Here is a 25,787-nt window from a genome sequence, read left to right as displayed (position 1 = left end):
TTATGAAAACAAATGGTTCAAGCATAGTTCAACATGAGTGGTATGGTTTTGTTTTTCTATACATGCACTGAATTTAATCCACATGTGAATGAATAAGGATGTTAGGCTGTCACCCTCTCCCCAAGAGCATGTTTCCCCACTAGAAGTACAAGACTATGCTTGTACTTTGCTGGACAGTCAGACTAGTGTAGCTGATACTGCTTGTCTCTCCTAATCTGTCACACATGTGCTTTGTTGGACTAGTACAGTGCTAATGTCCTGTTTATTACTAGCTGCTGGATTTCTATACTGAGCAATTCAGATTCTTGTTTTCTGTCATTTTTGAGGGAATACATCATTACAGACATTTTTTTTCATCTCCCAAGGTGAGATAGTCTGGCAAGGTTTTATTTCCATGTATTTTCAAAGCATTTAATCTTTTTTTTTTAATTCAGAGCATTTTTTTTCTGACTCTTATTCTTTTGGTTCAGTATACAGGTTTAATCTGTTGTATGGAAAATGAAAAAAAAAAAAAAAATTAGTTCCCAAATTTGATTCTACTCCAGTGTGATGAAGATATTGTTTTGGCATGTCATATGTGTTGAGCTCTGCTTCTATTTCTCTCCAGTGCCTGTGAAAAAAATGTAGGCATAGGGTTGTAGGAGGACAGCTACCCTGCACTCTTTGTGGATGTTTATATCAGGCCCAGTGTCTCCCAACATCGTGTCCATGCTTAATAGTTACAGCACTCTTAAAATTGGATTCTTGGAGCTTAAACCTTTGTCTTTGGTTTGAAAGTGAGTCCATAGAGTCCTTGGGCTCTGTGTTGTGATAGCCAGAACTGCACTCATGGGCAAAAGGAATCCTGACCCCACCTGAATCATGCAAAAATCAGTCAGAGAAGTCAACTTCTATTTCACCAGGAATGTGAGTGATCTTAAGCTGTGATCAGCTGTGGTATATTTAAGGATGAAACACCTTTTGATGTGTCTGGGTGGATAGTCTTTCCCCTCACAGAGGCTGCCTCAGTTCTGCCTCAGTTAGCTAAGGGCTGAACTATAGGAAAGCATCCTCTGATTTCTTACTCCATCCTGTTTATAGTCCTAAGTATGGACCTAAAACTGTACTTTTGGTGAAATCCCTAAAGCATTGGAAGCCTATGTAAGGGCTTCAGCAGTGGAGGTTCCAGAACAGAGGGCTCTCAGTGGGAGCCCGGAGTCTGGCATTCATTGAGTTTCTCCTCTTACTGCCGTTGTTCATCTGGCATACTGATGTTTCCCCATATTGTGGCCTCACTGGCTGTGGTTTGCATGGTTTGCAACCTTAGCTAAGGTGTTACCACAGTCTCTAGGCATTGTACTGGTGTGGGTGTGGTGGGGCATTGCCTAGCTCAAATCAGCCAGGGAATACTGATCTGCACAAGTGTGGGCTGTTGTCTGGACAATAAACAACAGCCTTTGCCCCCTCTCTCCAGTCTGAAGGCATCATTTTTGTTATAACAGCAGTTCCTGGAGAAGAGCTGCATCCTTCCCTATGCAAAGATAGAAGGATCCTCAACCCATAAAAATAGGAATTATTGTGTTGTCACTTGTGTAATGCAGCATGCACTCAGTGCCTCTTCACGCTCCCTGTGCAGTCATGGTAGGGCTGGTGCCTCTGTGGAGGTAAGTGAAGTCTGATGGCAGCTGCAGGGTCACTAATAGTGCATGAGAAGAGGAGGTGATGTGTTTGTCTATGGAAATAGCCTAGAGAAAAAAGACACTTTTCAGGCTTATGATTTCCAGAGGTATCTTAAAGGAAACAACTCCAGAAAGATGTTAAGTAGGAGGAGAAAGAGAAGTAGCTTTGAAGGACTGGTTTGTTATTACTTAATAGGAGGACAGGAGGAGAAAACCCAGATCATGGACTGAAATACACAAAGGTAAGCCTGCACAGAAGCTGTGCTGAATTGTGCCTCAGCAAGGATGCTGGCATGATCTGGTATCTGATCATGATCACAGATTGATCTGAATAGGCATGTGTTAAATCTCCTACTTTCTGGGATTTGGGTTCCTGTGTCAGAAGGTGAAACACTGCAATGAAGTGGGGAGATGGCAGGAAGGTGACTTTCAGTGCCTTGCCTTTAGATCATATTCAGCATCATTAGAAGATTTTATCTTCCAGTGGTCAAAAGTTTGGGGTTTTTTTTTCCTATTTCAGTCCTCCACAAAAGGCATTTTTAAGCTTTGGCACACAAAGTCTGTGCATTATGTCACTGGGACATCACTATAGAAGAGCTACAGGCGTAATGGAAGACTTTCTTTGCTAGCACAGTATCTCTGTGCAAAGTAGAGCAAATATAGCAAATGGCCCTGTGACCTTTGGTTCAAACACTCCTTTTTTCCCCCCCTCCCTCTTAGCTCTGTTGCACCAACTCAGAACTTAGCTGCTGCATTCATCAATTACATTAATATAAAACTGCTTTGATTTCTCAATGCTTTAAATACAGAGCTAATCTTCATCTGCACAAACATTACTAGATTGATTCACCTGGAGGCAGCCATGCTAAAATTACTCTAGCACTCTGATGGATCCTGATAGCTCTGCATCATCCCTTTCTATGTGTTTGTTCTGTGCATGTGCATTTCCTGTAGAAATGGATCCCACAAAAGTCTGCAGTGGAAAAGGAGCTGTAACTCTCCGGGCAACTCCATCCTATGAAGGGAATCGGAATGTCACTTCACCATGTCCTCAGGATGCTGAGCAACCTGAAAGTAAGTGCTAGAAGGTTAACTGACATCTGTTACTCACAGTAACCTCAAGACAGGTCAGTCCAGGATCTTGGGCTTACTTTATAATTATGCTTTAAAGCCCAGAATTCCATAGCATAGTTGGAAACCTCTTGCAAGGACCAGACCAGTAGAGAGAGTGACTCCTAGTGCCGGTTTCATGACTGCTCAGTCTTTGACTAAAGTTTGTCAGGAGCACCAAAAACTCTCAGTTTTTTTCTTTCTTCCCCTCCCACCCCCACTGCTCCCAGGGCAGTCTGTGGTCTCTTTTTACCCCAGGCATGAGGTGGAACAGAAGGAAGCTGAGGAGTGCTGCTGCCCCTGCAGCATTCAGCTGGGTTGTCAGGGAAGCCGGCAAAGCGTCCCCCAGGCGGACAGTGTTGCCACAGAGCTCTGCTGCCTTTCAATAGCAGATGTGTAATTACTTAATTGTGGGAGACAGGCACAGCATAGCAAACCTGGCCAGTGTCGTGGGGCTGGCAAAGAGGATGAACTCCCAAAGGCAAGATGCCGTTAAAGGGGAGGGGGTAAAACGTGCTCCTGAAAGCAAAGCATACATTGTTTCTGACTCTATTGTTGGAGAAAGGGCAATTCCATTAATTCCAGCCCTAAGTGCCACTTTCTGCTCTGTCTTCTCCTGTTCTGCTCCACCTATGACCTATCCTCTTTTTATGCTTGCCTTTCTCTCTTTCTTCACTCCTACCCCCTACTGTTGCCTCTCTCCTTTCTGTTGATGGCTTCATAAATTTCTAACAGCTTGAATGGCAATGGGTCCATTACTATGGAAATCAGTTCATTAATACTTCTTTTGCTGACTCTCTCAATTGCTTTATGAAATGTACTTTGGAGCTGGAAGAGCTTTGTGCATATAACTTAAACAGCAAAATGGGTACAGGGTGGGGAGGACCCCAGTGAGAAGCAGGTAAATATGTGATGAGACCACTGCATGTAGCTGCAGGGACTGGCTTGTAAAGTGATGATGTATCTTATTACCACCTACATGCACTTAGTCTGCAAAACTTGATCTATTTGTTGGTAATCCTTTATCTCAATCACATATAGTGATATTGTTAAGGATAGTTATGTCTTCATAATCTGAATACAGGGTCCCTACATTTCCAGTAATTTGTGGTGTCTGGATGTCAAGCTGCAGCTTTAGAAAGTAGCTAGCTGGGCAGCCTTTTTGCCTCTGAAGTAAGAATGTCAATGAACAATTGTTTCTTCATTGCTCTGAATGAATTGCCTTGTGTTTACAAAGGTCAGAAACAAGGAGGACATCATGTTTAGGGCTGGTCTCTATGGTAATTCCACAGCCCTGTCAGAAAGCATTTTATGTGTGAAATGAAGTAGCTTGACTCTTGACTTCAATTGGTACATGTTTTCTGGAAATGTAATGGTTTATTTTTTCCCCCCTTTCTTTTCCTCTATGCCTATCCTCCACCCTCACCTCCTCTGTCCCTCCTTTCTGTGAAACACTTAGGTCTGGAGCCAGAAAACTCAGAAACAGGTATAAACATTGGCTGCTTCTGTTGTTACTTCCGTTGCTTATTGGAATTATTTCTTGTTGCCTGGGGGAAAAAAAGAAAGGGGGGGAGGGGAAGGAAGAAAAGCGTCCCCTCCTTTCACTTATCCTGCAACTGGAGGGAATCTGTGATCTGAGTTTTCTTTCCCCACGCAGATGATTGGAGGTCGTCGTCGAACACTGATGCCAATGGGGATGCCCAGCCATCTTCTCTGGCTGCCAAGGGTTATAGGAGTGTGCGTCCAAACCTCTCTGCAGAGAGCAAGCCACAGGTAAGCCTGCCTTCTGTGACCCTGAGGTGACCATCTGGGTTCAAGCACTGAATTCATGATCAGGAGTCCTGGGCTGAGCTCCAAACTTGACTGCAGATGGGTAAGTTGCTGTGCCTCAGCTTTTTCTGCCTTTAAAATGGGGGCAGCACCAATGTCAGCAAAGTGTTGTGGAGCTCATGTATTCAGGCACACCACAGTGTTTCCTCAGTGGATGAAGGAGGAGGACAACGCTATTTGCAAGAAAAAAGGTGAAGTAACTGTCTGTAATTATTTTGTATTTTATGCTGGTTTATTTCCTAGAAATTGCTGCAGGCTGAAATCAGAGTTGCACCCTACATTAAAAATAAAATATTGGGAAAATGCCTTTCAGTTTTTACACTATAACTGACAGAAGCCAGCAAGGGAAAGGTTATTTGTATGTGAAGGTAAATTGTTGAAGTCAGTCTGCTAAGAGAAGTGCAATGCCATCCTTTTTTTTTTTTTTTTTTTTTTTGTTTGAGGTTTGCTCAGAAGCAGTCTGGAAGCTGGTAAGGAAACCCTTCATTAGAAACTGGATTCTTGTGTGAAACAGAGTCCCTTTAAAGCCCAGTGCCCTATCAGTGTGACTGCTCCTCATCATCAAGGTCCCTTTAGCAATGCTACAGACCAGGTGCTGTAAGTGAAAGTGGGAGAAGGAACAGCTCCAATGAAGGTGTGGGAAGGAGCAGCACCCTAAAGAGAGACCCATTTCTGCTCAGGACTTAGAGCTGTCCTGTAGCCTTTTCCTGATCTTGTTGATGAACAGAGTGAGCACTGATGTACATTATACTTGTCACAGCAGTCTCAAGAACTACTGTTCAAACTGAGCTGAAATGGAAGAAGTTCCAAAAGGAATGAACCTATTCAGAGGCAGAAGCCTTTTAGAACAGCCCTAACCAACCCACTTCTTCACTCCCTTATGCTTCAGGAAAAGGGTGGGAGGGGCAGAGGGGCAACATGAGGACAGCAGATTTTGGAACAGCACCTGTAATTTTATGAAACTTTTCTACATCTATGTCCATATAACATGAATAGATACTTGCCACAACTTGTCATATATGGATGACTTTTAAAGGATGTCTCTTTCCAGATTTATCTGTTGCAAGCTGTTAAGGCATCTTCATTCTCTGGTTTTGACATTTTTAGCAGTCATTTAGGCAGCCTTTGCCCATAAAGGTATGACAGTGGGGTGTTTGTAAAACCTACTTTCACAGTCTCCAAAGGGTTAATTTGCAAAGGTCCAGGGAGCTGTTGTTCACCAGGTGGGTATTCTCTTCTTTCCAGTAGATCTTTGTTTTCAGCTGCTAGCAAAATGTAATAAATAAAATGAAACCTTTGTATTGTTATTTTATCTCAAAACAGTTTGACTTTCAGAAAAAATTCACTGTAATTGGCGATGCAGTAGGCAGATGATGTGGAGTTAGCAAGCTATATGTTACCAAAACCAGTAAAGCTTTTCTTATTATTTACTAGAAGCAGGATTTCTCTCTTGGTGATCTTGATTCTGAAGGCAAATTCTGATGATCTCAGTTCCTTAAAAAACCGCAATTTTTCTGGTCTTCCTGAAAGCTTTTTCAGGATGGAAAAATCCTAAAGAGAATTGAAGAGCTGGCCTTTAGAATGAAGAAATACTCACTTTTTATTTAGCCAGCTATAGTAGGCTATAGCACTCACTTGACGTCTGCTTTCATTCGCATTGGCAATATTCATTTTTCAGCAGTGCACTTAACATGCAGAGATATGAATTGGTTTTGCAGTTCAAATGTCCCCAGTGCTGGAAAGTGTTTAGTTATGCAAGCATGAAACTGAATTTAGTTAGCCATGATGTTAAATCTTGACTGAGGCTTTCCCAGGGCACGGTGAGTGTAGCTGTGCAGGCCTCTTGAAACAACACAGTAGTGAGAATTATTGAGAGCAGAGAGAGAAACCCGTAGGCAGGGACTTGAGGGCTGGGTTAAGTTTGTGTGCTGCAGTGAGCTGTGCTGAGAAAGAATGTGTGAGACCATGGATGTGAGTGAGTGGCCTTCCAGATACTGTATTTGCTTTTTATTCTTGCTGTATTAAAACCTGCTTAACCCAAGTCTAATGATCAAATTCGTTCTGAGAATTTAATTTTTTTCCTTCCTTTTTCCTTTCATTTGATGCTGCTTCCTCTCTCCTTCCTACCTTCTTGACTCTGCCTGATCAGGCTCCTCCCCGTCCTCCTCTTCCCAAAGAGGAAAGCTTTGCATGGCGCCCTCGCACTGACACTAAAGTGACCAACCTGTTGCCAGTGCCCATCATGGACTGTGTGTACCTGAATGCACCCAAGCCTTACTCACAGCGTGCATCACCAAACACCAGTGCACGCTGTTATTTGTCATCACCTACCCCCTACGGGGCTGTCCCCAGTGGGAAGCAAGGCTTGCCAGCAGGGTGTTCTCCCTCTTCAGGCCCCAAAGATGAGGTGCATGCTGGGCAGCCACTCTTGGAAAGTCACTCCTCATCAGGTGCATCATCCATACAACTCAACCCTGCCAGGGCAGATCCCAGTAGTAAGGCTGGAATGAATTCCAGTCATGAGACGAAGGCGGATAAAAAGGTCAGCAAACTATATGTAGCTTGTTTATCTAACAGCACTTGCTCAGGCGCATCTCAAAATTCCACTGGCACCACACGTGACCCAGCAGCCAGCACCAGTTTGGGCGCTGAGCTCACTCAGGCACCAGCCACCAACATTGTTCCCTCTGTAACAGACACTGAAAAGTCTCTTCCTGCTGCTCCTCCTCCTCCTATTCCTCCCAGGCCGTACTTTTACATTGTCCTCAGCAAAGACGCAGTTAGTTATGGTGCAGGCCAGCCCTCCCGGACTCAGCCGTCACCTCCGCAAGCTGTGAGGGACAGAGTGCTAGAGCCCCAGAGCACAGCTGCCACAGAGGACAGGATGAGAAAAGAGCCTTACCTTACTCAGCAGCGACAGCCACCATACAAGGCAATGGGACGCAGCATGGTACATGTTTTCTCCATAACCTTGTTTTCTTTCAGCTGAGCGAACAGTTCTTTAATTCGTTACAATGTTCCCTTAATGCTTTATTCCCCTCCTACCTTAATTTCTCAGCACTTGTTGTGCTGCCCTGAGTCTTGTGGTCTTTTACTTGATAATATTTAACACATATGTGTCCCCCTCAATGTTGATCTGTGTGTCTGTGTGTGTGTGTGTGTGGTGTTTGTAGGGAGTTTGGTTGGACTGGCAAGGATCTTTCTATTTATTAGGGACATGTAAAAGAAACAAGCTCTGTAATGTATAATGGTTAGAGCTTCTCAAGTGATGGTGAATGCTGAGCTGTTCTTTGATTTAGCCTCGCTACAAAGAACTGGAGAAGAGGGGTGGTGAGGGGGAATAAATATTTTTGTGAAAAAACATTGTGTTCATAGAGGCAGGGCTGCAAGCCTGAAGAAGTATGTCTCCTTAAGGAAAGATGATCTTTGTATTATTTTGGGTACATTCCTTGCATGACACAATATGGCTGCATTAGACTTAAGTAACAATTTCCCCCAGTGCATAACAACGCCTTGTTTCCAACAGGATGCCACTGCCACCACCTCAGCTCAGCCTGGAGTTATAGTAGTCCCCCTCCTTCAGGTTAATCCAGACAGACAACAAGAAGGCAGCTCCAGCACTCCACCACCGCCTCTGGTTCCTTTCGGGCAAGGCTCCGTAATCCCTGCGATTGTTCCTCCTGGCTCACCCTTGACTTTTCCAACTCTTGACGATTTCATTCCCCCACATCTCCAGAGGGGCTCCCACCATAACCAAGCACCCTCCACATCTGGCACATTACCCTCTGTTTACCCGAAACTGCCATTCTTCTCATCACCACCTTCACTTGTCCCTCCAGTCACAGGGGCTTTGCACAGGGGCTTGAAGCCTGAAATCACTGGAGTCATCTCACATACAGTAAGCTTGCCAAGTACCCTCCTCGCCCTTTTCCTAAATTTGTATTCCTGGATTAAAATTACTTTCTCCTTGCAATACTAAACTTGAGGGAGGAGTGATGACTCACTCCCTGCCAGCAGCATGACAACTGAAACCGTATTTGCGTCCTGTGCTAGTGCATGCAGTTTGCCTGCCTTGTGCAGCTTTGAACTTTCTTTTGACTTCTTGCAACATTTGACTGTCTCCTCTGTGCCCATTCTGCTGGGTGATGTACACCTTAAGAATTTTCACAGGATCTGCTCAGAGTAATGAATTCTGCATAAACTGAATAGCTTCAACTAACTGATCTTTTCAGGCTCTTTTTATAGCATCCTTAATTGTGTTTGAATAACATTTAAAGCAGCAACAGCAGGCCAGTTAAAGGTTAGGGCTAGGTTTCTGTTCCACTTGGAGCCACAAGACCATATGGTCTCCACACAAATCCCTGATAAAATCAGTGTAAGATTGCTGCCAATATCCAATGACCTACAAGTTATAAGATCGGTTACTGTACTAAGAGTCCTCCAAGCATGGAGGTGCTATGCAATAGATTAGGCAGAGAGTATTTCTTCATTTGGCTATTGCTTGTCTTTGAAAATTGTTAATAATTCCGTCCACAAGAGTTGGAACTTGGACTTTACTGTGTTCTTCTTGAGTTAGATTTTGTTTCTCTTTAAGCTCATCACTTACTTTTTTGAAAAGTCATCGAGGACAAGGAGGAAAAGTGTCTCTCAGTTAAATTTGCAGAGGAGGCAAAAAGTACCTTCTTGTGCTGGAAGTCTTATGGCCACCTTTTATTTATGCTTGCTTGTGGTGACAAGGTAGAAGTTCAGCAGAAGCTTCATTCTCTCATGATGATACTTGCTCTGCCCTTTGACTCTATAGAGATCTAGCAAACAGGCACGTGGGCTGGGGGAAAGTAAAAAACAACCAAGGATGATATTTTCAAAAGTTCTCATCTTTGGCCTTTCTATTTTTATTAAAATTGGTAGGGTTTTTATTGCAGAGAGCAATGAATGAAAGTTTGGATTTGGTGTTTTGGTTTTAGTTTGTTTGGTGTTGTTTGTTTGTGTTTTGTAGGGGTTTTTTTGAGTGTTTTGTGGTTGTTTTTTTTTAATGGAGTCTATCTGCAGATTCCAGAAAAAAAACAATCAGGAGGCATCCAAATCACAGAGGAGCAGTGGAAATTTTGCTGTACCTGACTTTCTTGAGATGAGAGTTGAAACATTTTTGGACATGCTCTCTTCAGACATGTAGTCACCAAGCTGTTTTCCACAATGATTTAAATGGTCTTTGGTCTTTGTTCACCCTCTTTGGTGACTTCACTGGGGCTGCTGAGCCTATCCTGATCCAGCATCCCTCTTCTTTGGGGCATTTTTATTTGTATTTTAGTTATCAAAGTGAAGCTCGAAGCCAATTCTCACACTTTTCCCTGACTCTTCCTCCTTTTTGCTAATTGCATTGTTTGAAATATTATTGCAGTCAGCAAAGTGGAGCTGCTCTCTCTCTAGGGGACATCTGTTCCTGAAGACCATTGGTTCTTTTCTGTCCCCATGAAGCGTCTATGGCCTGACCAGCTGCTGCTCGAAGCAAGATCACCTGTATCCAACAGATTAAGATTGTTCTTCCTCATTTCCCTTCAGGCTGGAAAGGCTGTAGGTGCTTGCTCTGATTTTGGCCAGTTGTCACTCTGATTTATCTTTGAGCTGTGGTGCCAGGCCTCACTTTGGCCCCTGTTCAGTCCCCTGCCTGATGCTGTAAGTCCTTTCATCTGATCCTGGTGTGAATGAAGGGCACTGACTTGCAGTTGCACTTATCCAGAAAAGCTGGATGTAGGGATTTTTCTGGAGCAATATTCTGGGCATATTCAGGGCTTTTTTAATAATGATGAAAATACCCTTGAATGCTCAGCTGATTTTACAGATCAGTGGCTTGCAGCATTGGAGTCCAGCCGTGGAGCAGCAGGAATGCAGGAATTTGGTTTGCTGTCCCATATTCTCTTTGTTTGGATGCTCAGTCCCCATTAAGGGTAATTGTGTGTCCAAATTCCTTAAGAGGCTTTGAAAAATCTCAGTGTAAGCTGATGCACACACAGTCTTTAGTCATCATCCCTTCTTTATCTTAGCCACCTTACCACCACCAGAAGTCCAATATCCATGGACTGAGGCTTTTCAAAGGTGAGCTAGGTTTCAAAGTCTCCCTGCAGACACAGCCTGTATTTCAACAGGGCAACCAGAGCAGTGGTGATATCTATCATAGCTGGGTTTAAAATAAGCAGATAGTGGAGCTGGATGCTTTAGGAGAGCAAGAGCAGCTTGCTATGTGTGCTCCAGCAGCAAATCCATCCTCCTTACTAGAGTCCTACTTGTGTACCCTCTGTCAGTTCTGGGGCCTTTTTATGTCATTTCTTTAATCAGGTAGGTATCACATTGTCTCCTGAGTGACAATGCTAACTTAATTCCTTAATTTGGACTTTTCTTACCAAACCAGCTGCAGTAATACTGTTTCATTCCAGAATTGCATGAGTTTTGCATGTCTGACTTGCTGTGAAAGGAATACTCTTGGAACAAATGTTTGTGTGTGGATGTATGAGGGGGAAGATGTCTGCATCTTCCCCCCTCCCCAAACTAGATTTGCTCATTTCTGACACCTTGTGTTTGCTCCAAACTGTCTGGTAGATAAACTTAGTGCCCTCTTTTGGGGTTGGAGTTGTGAAACCCAACACCAAATAACTATAGTACTGCCTTAGCAAACTAATTTCATTAACAATGAGCAGGATATGTACAAGGAGCAGGGTAATACTTGTGCTTATGCCTTTTATACTAAAATTTGCTGTGATTATGCTTCTCATTCAGCCTAAAATGTTGGGGTTTTTCACGGATTTTCCCAGTGTTGCACCACTGGCATGCTGCTAATCATGTGTTGCTCTTCTTTCCAGGACCCAGGTCCTGTGCTAAATGAAGTGCCCCAGCCTGGCACTGACTATCCAAGCTCCATCACTTCCATAAGCAAGTCTGCCTCTGCCTATCCTTCTACCACAATCGTCAATCCCACTATTGTCCTGTTGCAACACAATCGAGGTAAGGAGACTTGCATAGAGATAATTTTGGCTCAAAATGAGCAAACTGTTATGCTACAAGGAACTGGAGAATGTATGTGCTGTTGATAATTAGGTCCAGATTACTAAGAACCAACAAAGTTGCCTCAGAATAGTTTTAGTGACTGGAACATACAACAGGCAAGTGAATTTTTACTGGTTTTTCTGATTAAAACCTGTGGATCAGAAGCTCTATGAGGCTGGGGAGAAGTTTCTAACTGGGCTGTGGACATATGAATAAGCTATTGCAAGGTAACAGCTGTCAGGTGTCTTGTCATGGTGGAAAGGGTTGTATGCTCCTGTATATCTGTCTGTAGAAACAAGGTAGCTTGTGGTAGCTTGAAAAGGTGATGTGCTACTTCTCAGCTGCTGCAGTGTAAAGGCAGCTGTATTTTCTATTACTGTGGGAGAGATTTGACCTCTGAATTTGTAGCAGAATTTACTCAATAGTAAATAATCTACTTGCCCACAAGTTTGATCTTGGCAATTTTTTTCCTCTGCCTGGAACTGGATCAACTCAAACTCATATTGCAGTAATCCTTGAGCTCTGGATTTGCAAATGAGCAAAACAGCCTCATTTGAGAACTCCCAGGAATCAACACCTTTCTCACACAAGCTGAATAGATAGTTCTATCTCTTTACCTCTGGATTTGGAGGGAAACTTTGCTCCTCCTTTTTAGTTCTCCTGATGGCTGGCATTACCACAGCTCCTCATTTCATTGTGCAGCACTAAAGACTGTAGCTTGTAACAGGGCACAGAGATGCAGTACAGTTTGTTTTGATTTCTAGTGGACTAGGGAAACTCCAGGAATCTAGCCACTATTGCTGTGGCTTGCCTTTTCTAAGGCTCGGAGTGCTGACCCTTGCTTTTACCCAGTGCATGTAGGGGTTTTTTTCCTATGTGGGCAGCTATTGGGTGAACTTGTTGTGTAGGTGCAGCTTGCCATCAGTGGTCAGCAGAGCAGAGGGCTGGGGCTAAAGATCCAAGTTCAGAGGTATTGGTGAGGGAGCTACACCGAGGAGAAATACCGGTCTTCCTTGCTGAAATGATCCACTTAGTTCAAATATGTGGTGAAGGTGGGTTCTTCTAGAAAACAGCACACACCTGGAGGTTTGTTACTATGGCAAACTTGCTTGGCAAGTGTTCTATGCCACCCCAAAGCACAGTTATTTCCTGTTCAGGCATTGCATGGCATGGTTTATCATAAATATATAACAGGTGTGTTTAATGTATTAAAGTTTTTTAATCTGTGCTCTAACAATATGAGCTTTCAAAACTGTTTGTGCTTTTTATGCCAGTAAATATTTTATTCTCTTCAAATGGCTTTCATGCTTTAAAGAAAAGAGTTAATTGCTAGGGAATAAAAAAAAAAGCATAGAACAGAGTGCTAAGCATTCTTGTTTATTCCCCTGTGATTTGGGTAAGTCATTTGGAAATCCTTTTAGGAAGCACTAACTTTAGGGTGATGAAACCTGCTGAGAGATACCACAGATACTCCAGTCTAGGAACTGGTTAATGAAAAGCCTCTCACCAGGGGGACTGTTTCAAGAACCAAAGCCTTCAAGCTGTGTCTGTGCACAAGTCATTGAATCTGTGGCTCAGTAATATATGATGAGACCCAGCAAGCACCAACAATGACTTTATCCTTTCCTATATCCCTTTGAAATGCTACAGCAGTATTACTTCAAAATGTACTTTATGATAATGGTAACAGAGTTAGTTATCAAGTTGTTTGACTCTGTGAATTTTTACTGGTTTTTAAATCATCTTCTGTCCAATGTTTTATTCTTTAAATATTCTCATGTTTATTCTTATGTTATGAAAAAAATGAAAATTTAAATATAAGTGCTCTTTGCAAATGTATTGGTCACTGCATCATGAGATTATCCCACGAGGCTGCTGTGTGGAGAAGGGACCATGGGCTGTCACTTTGGCAGGGTATTTAAAAACAGATTCTCTCCAGCACCTGCTATCATTCTACAGTGTATTTCTTGCCTGTCAGAAATGCAGCACCAGAGCACTTGCTGTTTATGTCTCACACATTTGTCCTGTATTTCTTTTTGTTTTGTTTCTTCCTTTACCACAGAACAGCAAAAAAGGCTTAGTAGCCTGGCAGGTATGATGTGAAAGGTCTGCTACCCCCCAGCTGCTGCCTCTGCTGGAGCAAAGCTGCTGCTTTGATAGCTTGTGGAGTGCCTTTAGCAAACACACTGCCCAGGAACTGCAAAGAAATATACCAAACACCTAAATAACTCATCTGTTTGTCCTAAGTCATAAAATTTACCAAGCTTTTAAACACGAATCCTTTAGTTTTGAGTTTTGCAGGGCAGAATTGTGTTTGCTCATGGTACCAACAGATCAATGCATTGCTGTGCACGAGCCTTTCCTCCGCTGTCTGCCCCTGTCAGATTTCTACACATTTAATGGCTTTGGGCAGGATGGTGATGTGCATGTGAATAAACATATCTTTCTCTCTTCAGTGCATGCAGTGATGTAAAAATTATAGGATTTGCAAAAGTCTTGATGAGGCAGACTGAAATTGCAGGTGTTTCCTCTGCAGGAAATCCACATAGAAAAAAAATCCTTCACTGAGTGTAAGGATTGCTGTGCTGCAGCTCTGCAGAGTTTCAGAACAATCTGAAGTCCCTTGGTGATGTGAGCTGCTACCTCTGGGTGTCAGTTGGGCAGTGTCAAGGAATTCCAATTTGGAAGCAAGGCAATCTGAAGAAATTCGTTATTTTCCTCCATCTTTATGCAGACTCCTGTGCAATCATGTCATATGTATGCTTAAACAATATTTATTGTTTACACACTCTGATTAGGGCATGGAAATGAATTGGAAACATCATAAACTGTCTGCAACAAATGGGGCTGTCAGACAGGTGAATGCAGTCTGTTAAAAAGTGATGCACCACTACCACATTTAGGTTGAAATTGGCAGAAAATGATGTACAGGAGACTGTATTACAGGTGCTTTTTGATGAAGATGGACATTGTAGAGTTATTAATTAGTCAAAAGAAACAATTGTTGAAACCAAAATTATTGTCTTATATGACAGCCTCAGCTGTCATGAGATGTGTGATGGTAACTGCCTGAGAGATGCTCGCCTGCTTTTGCTGGCATTGGGCATTTTCTTGGGAGATTTCCTTCAGATTAGCTGGTAATCACAGCCAGCAGTGACAGTCTGTCTCATCAACTACTTGCTAGAATTTTTGCCTTAAAAGAACCCAATATGGTGGTGTTGTGAAATGCTGGGATGAGATGAAAATCCCCCATTGTCATTTCCAGATTCAGTGCCAGACAGATTAGTTTCTGACAGAGTTGATTCAGCACTTCTGCGGGACAAGCCGGCTCAGGAGACTGTGCCAAGTGAGAAGAGGGCAGTGGAGGAGAAGAGAAGCACTGTCAGGAGCCCTCCCTACATGGCTGATACCTCTGTTGATGACATTGGAATTCCACTGAGGGTAAAACACTGAGCATGTGGTTGGTGCACAAAGCCTGTGCTACATTCTGCTTACTTTAGGACTTAGGGAACTCACTAAAGCTGCAGAGATTTAAGGGAAGATAGAATTCTAATTCCAATATAATTTATGATAAATTATTCCATTTGCTATCTATGACCTGTTTCAGCTGCTTCAGGGAGAAGAAAATTAAAAATTACTGTTTCTTATAATATCTGAAAATAATGTTTTCTGCTCCTCTGTTTCCTTCCTAGCAGCTGAAGGAGAGTTTTGTCTCATTCAGCCATCTTAGAGGCAGATACCTCTTTTAAATGTGATTACATTCATTCAGTGTTCAGCGGAAATTATGAAAAGAGTTATTAACCTACTCTTACAAGTAGTTTCTGGAATGACTTAAATGCTCAATGTTTCTAACTGTCCACTGAATACTTAGGAAATTGGTATATATGACTAAAACAGGGAAGTTGTTTAAGTTTGGATGTCAAACCAGATTAATATACAAAGCATTTCATACAGCCTGCCTCTGCAAAGCTCTTACATTATTACTTACTTGAGTGAAACATCACATGAGATGATATATCTGAGTGAAATAATTAGTATTTCAGGATATTCATATGATGCAGCTTTCACATAGAGTGTAATTTTTTTTCATTGCTGGAAGATAACTTTTAAAGGCTGGCCCAGTCACTGTTGATTATTTCTATGTATATTTATTTTTCCAACAGAATACAGACAGATCGAAGGACTGGTACAAGACGATGTTCAAACAGATCCACAAGCTAAATAGAGGTACTGTAGCACAGATGATTTTTATTTACTTTAAAAGACCACCTTGATGACATTTTGTTTCATCCATATGAAGAATTTTACTGGATGTTAAATAAAAGCATTTAATGTTAGTTAATGTGTGCTCTGTACCAGGGAACTCAACCAATGTATTTGAAATCTTTGAAGTCAAAGGTAGGAGAACATTGAAGTCCAAAGAAAGGTCTGAGTTGTTCTGAAAGGTGAACTGCAGTGCCCTCATGAAATCAACTAAACTATTTGAGACCAGAAAAGCTGATAATAATTCCACACTTGGGGAAAATAGATCCCTGAACTCCAGTTTTACCAGCTAACCCAATCTACACACTTTTAAAATACAGTATGTTATCTCTGAAACTTCTTTGTGCATAAGAGGAAACTTTTTACACTGTCAAGCTTTAGTACCTGCACAAGAAAGCAGGATTTGAAGTTCACTGAAACCAGTGGGTTTCCATTAATTATTGGTGAGTTTAGAATCTGAATTCTGCTTTTCCAAAACCCTAATCTTTCTCCTTTGAAAACCTAGAATTGTGGTGAGCCCTTACAAACTTTACAGTGGTGAACTCTCAGGGGATTCCCACATCGGGGCACTTCTATGCCTGACTGCTGATACATTCACATTTTTCCGTGTGAGAAATGGCTGCAGTAGCAATTGCAAGCTGACCCCTCTGAACAGCCTGACACACAGGCAAGCACAGCTCACATCTGTGCTTCTGGAACCAAATGCAGAGCATGCAAAACTGGAGCTGTATTTGCTGTTGCAGGTGCTGTCCTGATGAGCTTTATGCATAGATAAATGCTGTGCTGCAGTGGATGGGATGAGGAGGAGTTGAACTATTTCCTAATCCTGCTGCTCCTAACAGAGGTTCTTTAGCTCAGCTAAAGCCCATGCTCAGATGGAGGAGAATGACTTCACTGCCCTTGGCTTCCAGGATCTCTCCCAAAACCCAGACATGCAAGGCAGCAATGAACAAAGAGGCATTCTAGGTTGTGTCATGCTAGAACATCAGCATGAGAGGGACTGTAGTCAGGTTGAATGGATTCTTGGCTCGCCCTTCTTCCCCTTAAAACCTGTCCTCTCTGTTCTTTTTTGCAATTCATATTCCTCTCCTCAGACAATCCTGAAGAAAACCCCTATTGCCCTACCTACACATTTCCTGAACTTCCTGAAATCCAGCAAAAAACTGAAGGTACCAGAAGTTTAGTCAGAGTATCTGTTGTCTTGTGCTTTGAGTTAACTGTACTATAGTGCCCTAATAATAACTAGATTCAGGTTCTAGTTTTCTGTTACACTTCCTGGAAATTCAGTTATTCCCAGTATACCTTCTTGTGTGATGCATAAAATAACTAAATCTTTGCTAATCCATTAATCTCTTTTAAAATATTATACCATTTACCCTAGTGTTATTAAAGTAGGGAATAAAATCATATGGTGATAGAAGTTGGGGAATGAAGCAGAACTTCCACTTCACTGTGGATACTCTCAAAATCCACTGCTTTTCTCTGCTGCAGAAGACAATCCTTATTCTCCTACATACCAGTTTCCTGCGTCTACTCCTAGTCCTATCTCTGAAGGTAATAATTAAGGTCCATATCTATTTTTTCTGCACAAATGCTGCCTTATCAATTTATTTTCTTCCTGGAGTTTTTTCTAGTTGCTGAGCTTTATGCTGCCTCATAATGATTTGCTGCACTCTAAGCATTGCCTTGACTGTATGATGCCTTTTTGGCTTTGCAGTGCTCCTCTGGCTTTGTAACTAGTATTTGACTAATGCTGCAAACTCGGGGTTTGCTTGGTTTTCTGCACTTATCAGTTGCGTGTGCAGTGATTATTTAACATGTCTAGGTTGCTGACTTTATGTGTAAAGATGGGTTTAACTGAGATTTTTCTCCCCCCACCCCTTCCAAATCAATAAATTTCATTAATTATTTGCTTTTGGTTTTTAACATTAACATAGTATTAGGGCCAGACCCAGAATGTCACTGAAGCATATTAGTAAAAAGGCTACTTGCTTCAGTGGGTTTTGGATCAGTCCCTTAGTGTAGTCTTTTAAAATAAAAATAACTTGATAGCATAGATTCAGGGCTGGTCTTAGGTGCACTTGGCATATCTAGGCAAGGACAGAGTTTGGATTCATCAACACATCTTGCAACTTGAAATAACACTGTCTTTACCTTATCTCTTCATGTGCTCAGCAGATTCCTTTAAAGTTCATATTCAAATCAGAATACTTTGCAGGCATGTTTCAGGGATGGTGAAACAGCACCTGTTGCAGTGATAGTTGTGTGACTGTGCAAAATATTTATATATGAGAAACACTGGAATCTGCTGCAGACATTGGATGTTCAGACATTTCCTGATTGGGAAGTTGTTGGTGACAGCCTTGTTGGCTTGGTGCTTTGGTGACACTTTAGGTCCTGCAATCTAGGAACTTGCCTACTTAGCCTGTGCCTCAAGCCAACCCTGGTGAGACTACTAATTAACTATTTTATTCAATATTTGTATTACACATCTGGTGGGTATTGTGTAAAAAGAAAGCATGCATTATGAGCTGAGATACTCCAAGAAGGCAAGGAAATGTAAGATGTATTTCACTGTTAAAATGAATGTGGATGAAGTGTCATAGAGGTATCTAAGATACTTAACAGTTTCTTAGTGAAATATATTAGGTGAAGAGCCTTGTCTTGCAAATTGTAATGCAGGGTAAGTGATTTTCTCTTGGCAGAATGGTATGTGGGTATGGGTGTGAGAAACACTGTTTCAGTAATTAATGGATAAAAGCATTTTACAGAGAATATTTCCTTGTTCATAATGAGGTTTGAAAATCCTTTTTACTAACAAAGTTTTCAAACTCCATTATGACAATATATTAGAGAGTCTGTTCTCCCATAAATGTTTCCTATGCACTTAGAAATGTGCATCTGAAAGTAATTTGCTGGTTTGTATAGTTGAAATTTTATTGGACTAAACACTAATTTCTATTCTCAATATATTGGGAAACATTTCTCTAATATTTGCTTGGATTCTTTTCTTGATAAGAAATACAAAATAACTGATGATGTAGAAGAGTTGGAGGGGTTGCAGGACATGTTTCATGTTTAGAAAACACTTTAAAAATCCATAATCAGTGGCAGTGTTTATACAGAGGTGAATTGGAGCCTCACTTTCATGCAGTTAATGTCAGAATGGATTGATGCATAAGAGCTCCTAGAAGCATCAAGATCTGGGCTCCCTTCAAAATTATATTCAGCATTTCTGAAACCATACAGAATATGTCCAATCCATGAAATGAAGTCCAAGCCGGCAGATTCTCTACCACCTAGAGGGAAACAGCCTCTCTTCTTTAAAGGAATCACATTTTGAAATTACAAACTTGTAGTAACCTGCTTTGAGAATGGATAGAATGAAACTTTGAGAAACAGATTGTTATTTAATGCTCAATTCTTATTTCCTCTTTAGTGTTGTCAAACCACTCCAGATTTCTGTTTCCGTATTTCTTGTATAAAAAGGAAATAAATGTAGACACTCTTATTCATAAGATACTCAGAGACAAAACATAGCTATTCTCCTCATTATTGTAGATATTAGAATGTAAGAAATAGGAAAATAGACATTATCTGAAGTGAATTTTTATTGTATGGTTTTTCTTGTTTGGATGACAAGCTATAATGAATGTTGACATTTCTCTTCAAGTAAGTAAGTATAATTATCTTTTATTTATTAACAGCACCAAAGAAGATTATTAGAGGTGAATAGCTGTGAAAGTTGTTTTAGACATTTGTTTATCTGTCCTTGTAGGGGCTACTGAGTTTTGTGATTTACCAAATATTTTTTTGTCTGAGTAAATCAAACTTGTATTTAAGAATACAAGTCATTTTTGTCAACAGTTCAGTGTAATATGGATATTTGGTTTTTGTCAGTAAGGTTTAAAAATGGGAATTGGCCTTCTTAACCTGAAGGTTATGATGGGCTTACAAAGACTCAATAACCATCTTTTTGAAACTTTAACCTTCTAATTCATTCACCAAGAGAACTAAAGCAGATAGGTTAGAGGTTTAGACTACCCTGAGCCTTCCTGAAAGGCTTAATGAAAGCTTGAGTGCAACTTCAGGTCAGCTGTGGTTAGCCAAATTGTTTTTTTCCAGCAGATGAGATTGGCTGTAGTATCTGATCAATGTCCTCCATGAGAGAAAATTTAGAAGTTGTTTCAAGCTGTTGATTGTCATAACTAATTTCACATAATACTTTTTTTAAAAGTTTGTGGTTTTTTTAAATCTAGTTGATTCTAGCTTCATCTTCTTTGTTTTTATGTGTTTTCCTCTGTCACATTGAGTGGTTTCTTTGCAGAGATATTAGTAATACTTTGGCTCACAATTCTCTTCGCTGTCACAGAATATTCTGAGTTGGAAGGGACCTGCAAGGATCATCAAAGCCCAACTCCTGACCCTGCACAGGACACCCCTTAGAGTCACACCATGTGCCTGAAAGCATTGTCCAAATACTTTCTGAACTCTGCCAGGCTGGTGCTGTCACCACTTCCCTGGGGACCCTGTTCCAGTACCTGACCACCCTCTGCATGAAGAACCTTTTCTTAGTGTCCAACCTAAACCTCCCCTGACTCAGCTTCAGGCCATTCTCTGGGGTCCTGTCACTGTCACCCCAGAGCAGAGATCAGTGCCTGCCCCTCCTCTTCCCCTCAGAGGAAGCTGTAACTGCAGTGGGGTCTGTCCTCAGTCTGCTCTTGTCCAGGCTGAACTGACCAAGTGACCTGAGCTGCTCCTCATGTGGCTTCACCTCTAGACTCTTCACCATCTTCATTGCCTTCCTTTGGTTGCTCTCTAACAGCATCCAAAGGAAGGCAATGCAAATGGTGCAGTCACAGAATCACAGAATATTCTGAATATACAGAATACTCTAAATACAAGAGTCATATGTGATTGTCAGCAGGGCTCCTCAGCTGTGCTTAGTACCTAATGAGTTGTTTTAATCACATACCATGGCCTTTGGATCCTCTGTTTATCTCTCAGCTTTTGATAAGGTGGATCTATATCCCTTGCTGTAGAGGAGTTTTATGATGAAATAGGATTATTTTCTGAAGTACTTTGAGAGCCTGGAGAAAGGTAGTAGTGTAAATAGTATATTAATATTTATATCTAATCTAGGAATTATTTTCAAATGCAATTTTAACCTCATTGGAATTTTAGTCTTTAGGATCCTCTCCCTGTGGTAAGTATTGGGCATATCACTCAAATTATGGTGAATGCATTAGTAGACGAAATTTAAGGGTCTCTGGTGCTTTTTCTCTGGGACTTTTTTGACTCATTTGCAAAATGCTTTTGTCTTTCAGATGAAGATTCTGATTCATTCTCTCCGCGTTATTCCTATTCTGAGGACAGTAAGTAATTCACATTTCTTGTTTGATCTGTCAAAAAGAAAGGGCATGTAAAGCATGTATTTATTTGCCTCCTATCCAGTTCACCAGTGTTCCTCTGTGTGATTTCTCCTACAGGCAGAACCCAAGTTCCCCGCTCCAAGAGTGAGATGGACAATATAGATTCAGAGAAGGTTGTGAAGAGGTCTGCCACTTTGCCGCTGCCAAACCGTGCTTCATCACTGAAATCAAGCCCAGAAAGGTGATCTGAACTAAGCCTTTTATAGATCAGCTCTGGAAGAATATCTGAAAGCTGTCAATGGGAAGGGGTTAAAAGTGGAAGCCTTAGATCCACAGCTCCAGTTAAACTTTTTTGGAAGGTTGATACGTGGTTTTTACTCTGAGTCTTTTACTAGGTGGTAGTGGACTCCTTCATTGTCACAACCCAGTCCCCCATTCTGTCTGTCTTTTCCATCAGGCATCACACAGCCTGTTTGCATGCCAATCATCCTGTCTGGGTCAAGAGTTGGGTGTCATGCTTATACAGTGCCTACCACATAGGCACAGTGGAAACACTTGGCTCAGTGTGACTCTGTAAAGGTACCTCTGAATACAAGCAAGTAGTGATAATTGTGGAGAAGCAAAATTTGGATTTATGTTGAGTCTTGGTAAAAACTTAGTTTCATTTTCCATCTCTGAAGAATCTTAGCCATATGAACTTACCTGAAGTAGGTTCTTGTCAGCAGTGTCATTTCTGATCTTCAGGATTACTTCCCTCCTGGTTTTTTGCTTTGGTTATTACCATGTGTTTCAAACCTTTTTGTAACATTAAGGAATGCATGTACAAATGAAGGGAAAGCAGAATGAGCTAAGAATATTTTATGTCCTGCTGAACTTTCCCAGCTCTTGAACTGTTATTCCCTCCTTTAGCACCTTCTACATGCTCTTAGTGTTTTTCATTTGCTGCCTCATATGAGCAAACTGTAATTTGACATATCTGCTTTAGTGAGTATCTCAGGTCACTGGATTAGGAGACAAAATTTACTGATAGAAAGTGTCTTCCTTATGCAGGAATTGAAGATATAGTGTATTTGCCCTCTGAGAAAACTCTTGCAAGTGAAAGGATTACCATAATTAATGCTTCCTATTATCTAGTAGCAAACAAGTGCCTCACCAGAATTTTCTTTGTGGTTGGAGTCTTTAATTAATCAAGTTCGTTTGGACAGGAAAGATCATCTTTGTTGAAATTTGTGCACTGTTTGTATGCCAATCATTTTGGCTGTCATCTTGCCTTACTTGAGAAAGGAAAAAAATTAAATGGGTTGTCTTTGTCTCTTCTCAGCCAGAGAGAGTTTAGGCAGCTCAGTGGTTTGTTTCCATCCCAATAGATCAGAAGTGTAAGGGAGAGGAAACCTTGAGCAGCAGTTTTGCACAGATGCCTCAGTTTTGTTTGGTGAATTCTGGGTGAGATGAATCCACATACACATTGCCAATCAAAGACAGCATGCCAAGAGCAAAATCAGAATTAGTTTATCATCCTAAAAGAGCTGATTGCTCAGCTTTTTGGAGAACATTTTCTGCATTAGGTTTCATCATATTCTGCATTAGGTGTCTGATTATATCCATTTTGAGACCAGCAGGAACTTGTAGCATAAGGACCCTGAATGCTTTGTGACTGTTGTTGTTTCAGCTGTGTTGGTATAGGCACTGCACAAAATTATAGTGGTTTGGATAGTCAATGGACTGTTCTTAGCCATATTAAAATAGAGCCTAAGATAATTCATTCATGTGTCTAGAAAAAAACCTCCTCTTGGAATCCAGAGTGCCCTCAGAATCCAGAGCAGTGGTAATCAGGTAATCAGTGATGTGACTAAAAGGCAAAAGTTTAGGAAAAGTAATTTAATCTGAGTTCTGCCTAAACTTTGGACATGTTTATATTTGTGATCTTAGTTGAAGCCTCTCATTAAGGTGTTTCCAATGGAGAAAGATTTAGAAGTCTGGAAGTTTACTGAAAGTTCTTAGAATAACTCCCCTCTACACCAGCTGTTTTAGCAGCTGAGCTATTTCCAACTGCCTGTGATAGATAAACAAATACCTGTCTGGAGCCCTATCTGAAGTGTTCCTCTTGTAACAGTCTCTGTTCTTAGGTTAAAAGTACCCTGATAAAACCATAATTATTAGGGTAAAGCACCAGTTTATCTCCACAGAAACCACAGTATTTTGGGTAATTGATCTTTCTTTCCTCAGGACTGACTGGGAGCCTCCAGACAAGAAGGTGGACACCAGAAAATACCGTGCAGAACCCAGGAGCATTTATGACTATCAGCCAGGGAAGTCCTCTGTTCTGAACAACGAAAAGATGGTAATGTTTGATTTATCCTAGTTTGTGGCTTTATCCTGTGATTATGAAATACTCTGTAAATGCTTGTGTGGTTCTATTTGGATGGGATTCCTTATGCTGACATTGCAGTGCTTGTATGATGTTTTTTGAAACTGTTCTGCATAACTTCCTAACATTTTTGTTCTCTCTAAAGCAAGATCCAGGGTGGATTGAGAGGCTTCTTTCCTTCTGGACGTGTTGTTTTCCATGTTAAGTATGGATCACTAACCCTAGTTTTTAATCCATGTTTGACACTGTGACCTGTTCAGCAGCTGTTTTGCCAGCTGTACTTTTTCTAGGGCACAGCATTAGCTGATGCAGGAGGGTTGAAGGCATTATGCAACAGAGAAGTCAGGTTCAGTTTCTATGTTCTTCTGATGCTTTAAACACTGAACTAGTTTTCAGAGCTCCTTTAGTGTGCCTCAGTGGATGCCTCTGAGGTACATTAGGATATGGCCATTTTCCCTGGGCTGCTTTTTTCCTCAGCTGGATCTCACCACTTCTCTGACAGAGGTGGCAGGACTCAATGTGAGCTCTCCAGCGATGGTGAAATGTAACCTGGCGTATTAAGTGAGCTGTTTCCAATTTCAGTCTGAATTAGTAAGCAGTGCTGTGAATTGTGACAGCTAGGGACATAAAGTCTCTTTCTTCAGCCTTGGTTGAGAATACTTGACAAGGAACAGGCAGAGAGATGATGCTAACCTTGTCAGCCAGTCCAGTATAAATCAGCACAGATCACTAAAGGTGTCCTTCCATGGTGCAAGTGTGACACTGTAACTGCTCAAAAATACTGAATGTTGTTAGTAGTGTACAAAGATAGTGCATAAAGATATAATTGTTCTATAAAGGCATTAATTTGAAGGATTCAATTAGAACTGCTAATTGCATGTGAGTTTCCAACATGTAAGTTGTACCTTAACAGCTCAGACATTGATCCATGCATGGAATAGATAAAGGAATACTCCGGAAAAACCTGCCTAGGATTTTACACAAGAATGAATAGCAATTTAAATCAATAGAAATGTAACAATCAAGTCTGATGTGGGACCTGATGCTTCTCCTTAGTATTTTGGTGGGTTTTCTTTTTTCCTTCCAAGTGTAACCAAGGTCCATCACTTTTTGAAGATGCTGCAACCAACCTCTTTTCACACCTGTGTCCCTTCATTGACTTCAACAAAGTTGCTCCTGATGGGAGCATGATCCCAGTGCCTATTGCAATGGGTGGCGGATGACTCCCTCTTGATACCACTGGGTGTTGGCTCAGCCCATTAGAGAAGTGCCAGTGAGGAGTGGTTTGAACATGGTATGACACCTCCATTCCTGCAGTCCATCCTGGAGCCAGATTTCCGCTGAATTAAACATCAATTTTGTCTCACGGTAAACAGACAAGATTAAAACTGTGGCAAAAGGCCAGCTTCATCTGTGTACTTAAGCATTTGCAAAAGGTCTGTCATCACCAGTGGCACTGTTTACGTGTTCAGACTTCATCAGGTACTGAACTGAGCTGTGGAATCAGAGTCTAAAAGACAATGATGGTTCTACAAGCAGAACCATCATCAGCATAACTGAAAAACATTTTATGTACAGAGCTCATCAAAACCAAGATGAAAGTGATAGCTGTGTTACTTCCAATGTTATTTTATGAGCTTTAATTTGAAGCCATAGACCAGAGAAGAAAGAAGGCCTTGGAAATAGTAGCTTCACAGTCTCCATCAGTCTCATTAAATATAGCAGTACCACAGTGGTTAGTGACTGCATCTTTCAGACAGGTGCAGGAGCTTTGTGATTGTCACCTGGTAATCACACCCACAGCTGTGACTATCAGAATCCCAATCCAAAACCATTTCAGAGTAATGAATCGCCTGCTGTTGATATCACTGGGCTTTGTTTTAATGTAAACACTGTTATATAAGATGAGTGCTTTTAGCTGGAGTGCAGTAAATAAAAAAGAGAGGTATTGATTCCTTTATGCCTTTAAGAAATAGCCAAATCATTCTCCAGGTCATCAGGCACTAAACATGATGTAACTATTTATCTTGCATTTCCTCTCATTCAGCATCAATCCTGAGCTCTTTTCCTAGAGCTTTTTTTTTTGTGGTGCTAATGGCTATGGCAGAATCTGGGACATACAAGTCCAGCACTTTTATCAACTGCCTC

At 41.3% G+C, this 25,787-nt stretch overlaps 1 protein-coding gene across 27 annotated transcripts in view; it reads left to right on the top strand.

Moving 5' to 3' along the window:
- SORBS1 (sorbin and SH3 domain containing 1) overlaps positions 1–25,787 on the top strand; it is a 157,722-nt gene that overhangs the window by 97,971 nt on the left and 33,964 nt on the right. For 7 of the 27 annotated variants that reach the window (XM_064717567.1, XM_064717568.1, XM_064717565.1 and 4 more), the window contains 13 exons: positions 2,613–2,732; positions 4,228–4,254; positions 4,426–4,541; positions 8,125–8,496; positions 11,453–11,594; positions 13,699–13,728; positions 14,902–15,077; positions 15,800–15,863; positions 16,994–17,068; positions 17,391–17,453; positions 21,227–21,274; positions 21,389–21,512; positions 23,498–23,612. In XM_064717567.1, the coding sequence (XP_064573637.1) occupies positions 2,613–2,732; positions 4,228–4,254; positions 4,426–4,541; positions 8,125–8,496; positions 11,453–11,594; positions 13,699–13,728; positions 14,902–15,077; positions 15,800–15,863; positions 16,994–17,068; positions 17,391–17,453; positions 21,227–21,274; positions 21,389–21,512; positions 23,498–23,612 (1,472 nt within the window). Of the gene's footprint in view, positions 1–2,612; positions 2,733–4,227; positions 4,255–4,425; positions 4,542–4,563; positions 7,549–8,124; positions 8,497–11,452; positions 11,595–13,698; positions 13,729–14,901; positions 15,078–15,799; positions 15,864–16,993; positions 17,069–17,390; positions 17,454–21,226; positions 21,275–21,388; positions 21,513–23,497; positions 23,613–25,787 lie in introns of those variants that run through there. The other 20 variants (XM_064717572.1, XM_064717591.1, XM_064717592.1 and 17 more) reach the window with 8 other exon arrangements.

The sequence above is a fragment of the Zonotrichia leucophrys genome, chromosome 6 (genome assembly GCF_028769735.1).
Source record: "Zonotrichia leucophrys gambelii isolate GWCS_2022_RI chromosome 6, RI_Zleu_2.0, whole genome shotgun sequence".
Lineage (NCBI taxonomy): Eukaryota > Metazoa > Chordata > Aves > Passeriformes > Passerellidae > Zonotrichia > Zonotrichia leucophrys.
The sequence above is the reverse complement of the archived record's forward strand: the minus strand, read 5'-3'. Positions and strand labels throughout refer to the sequence as shown.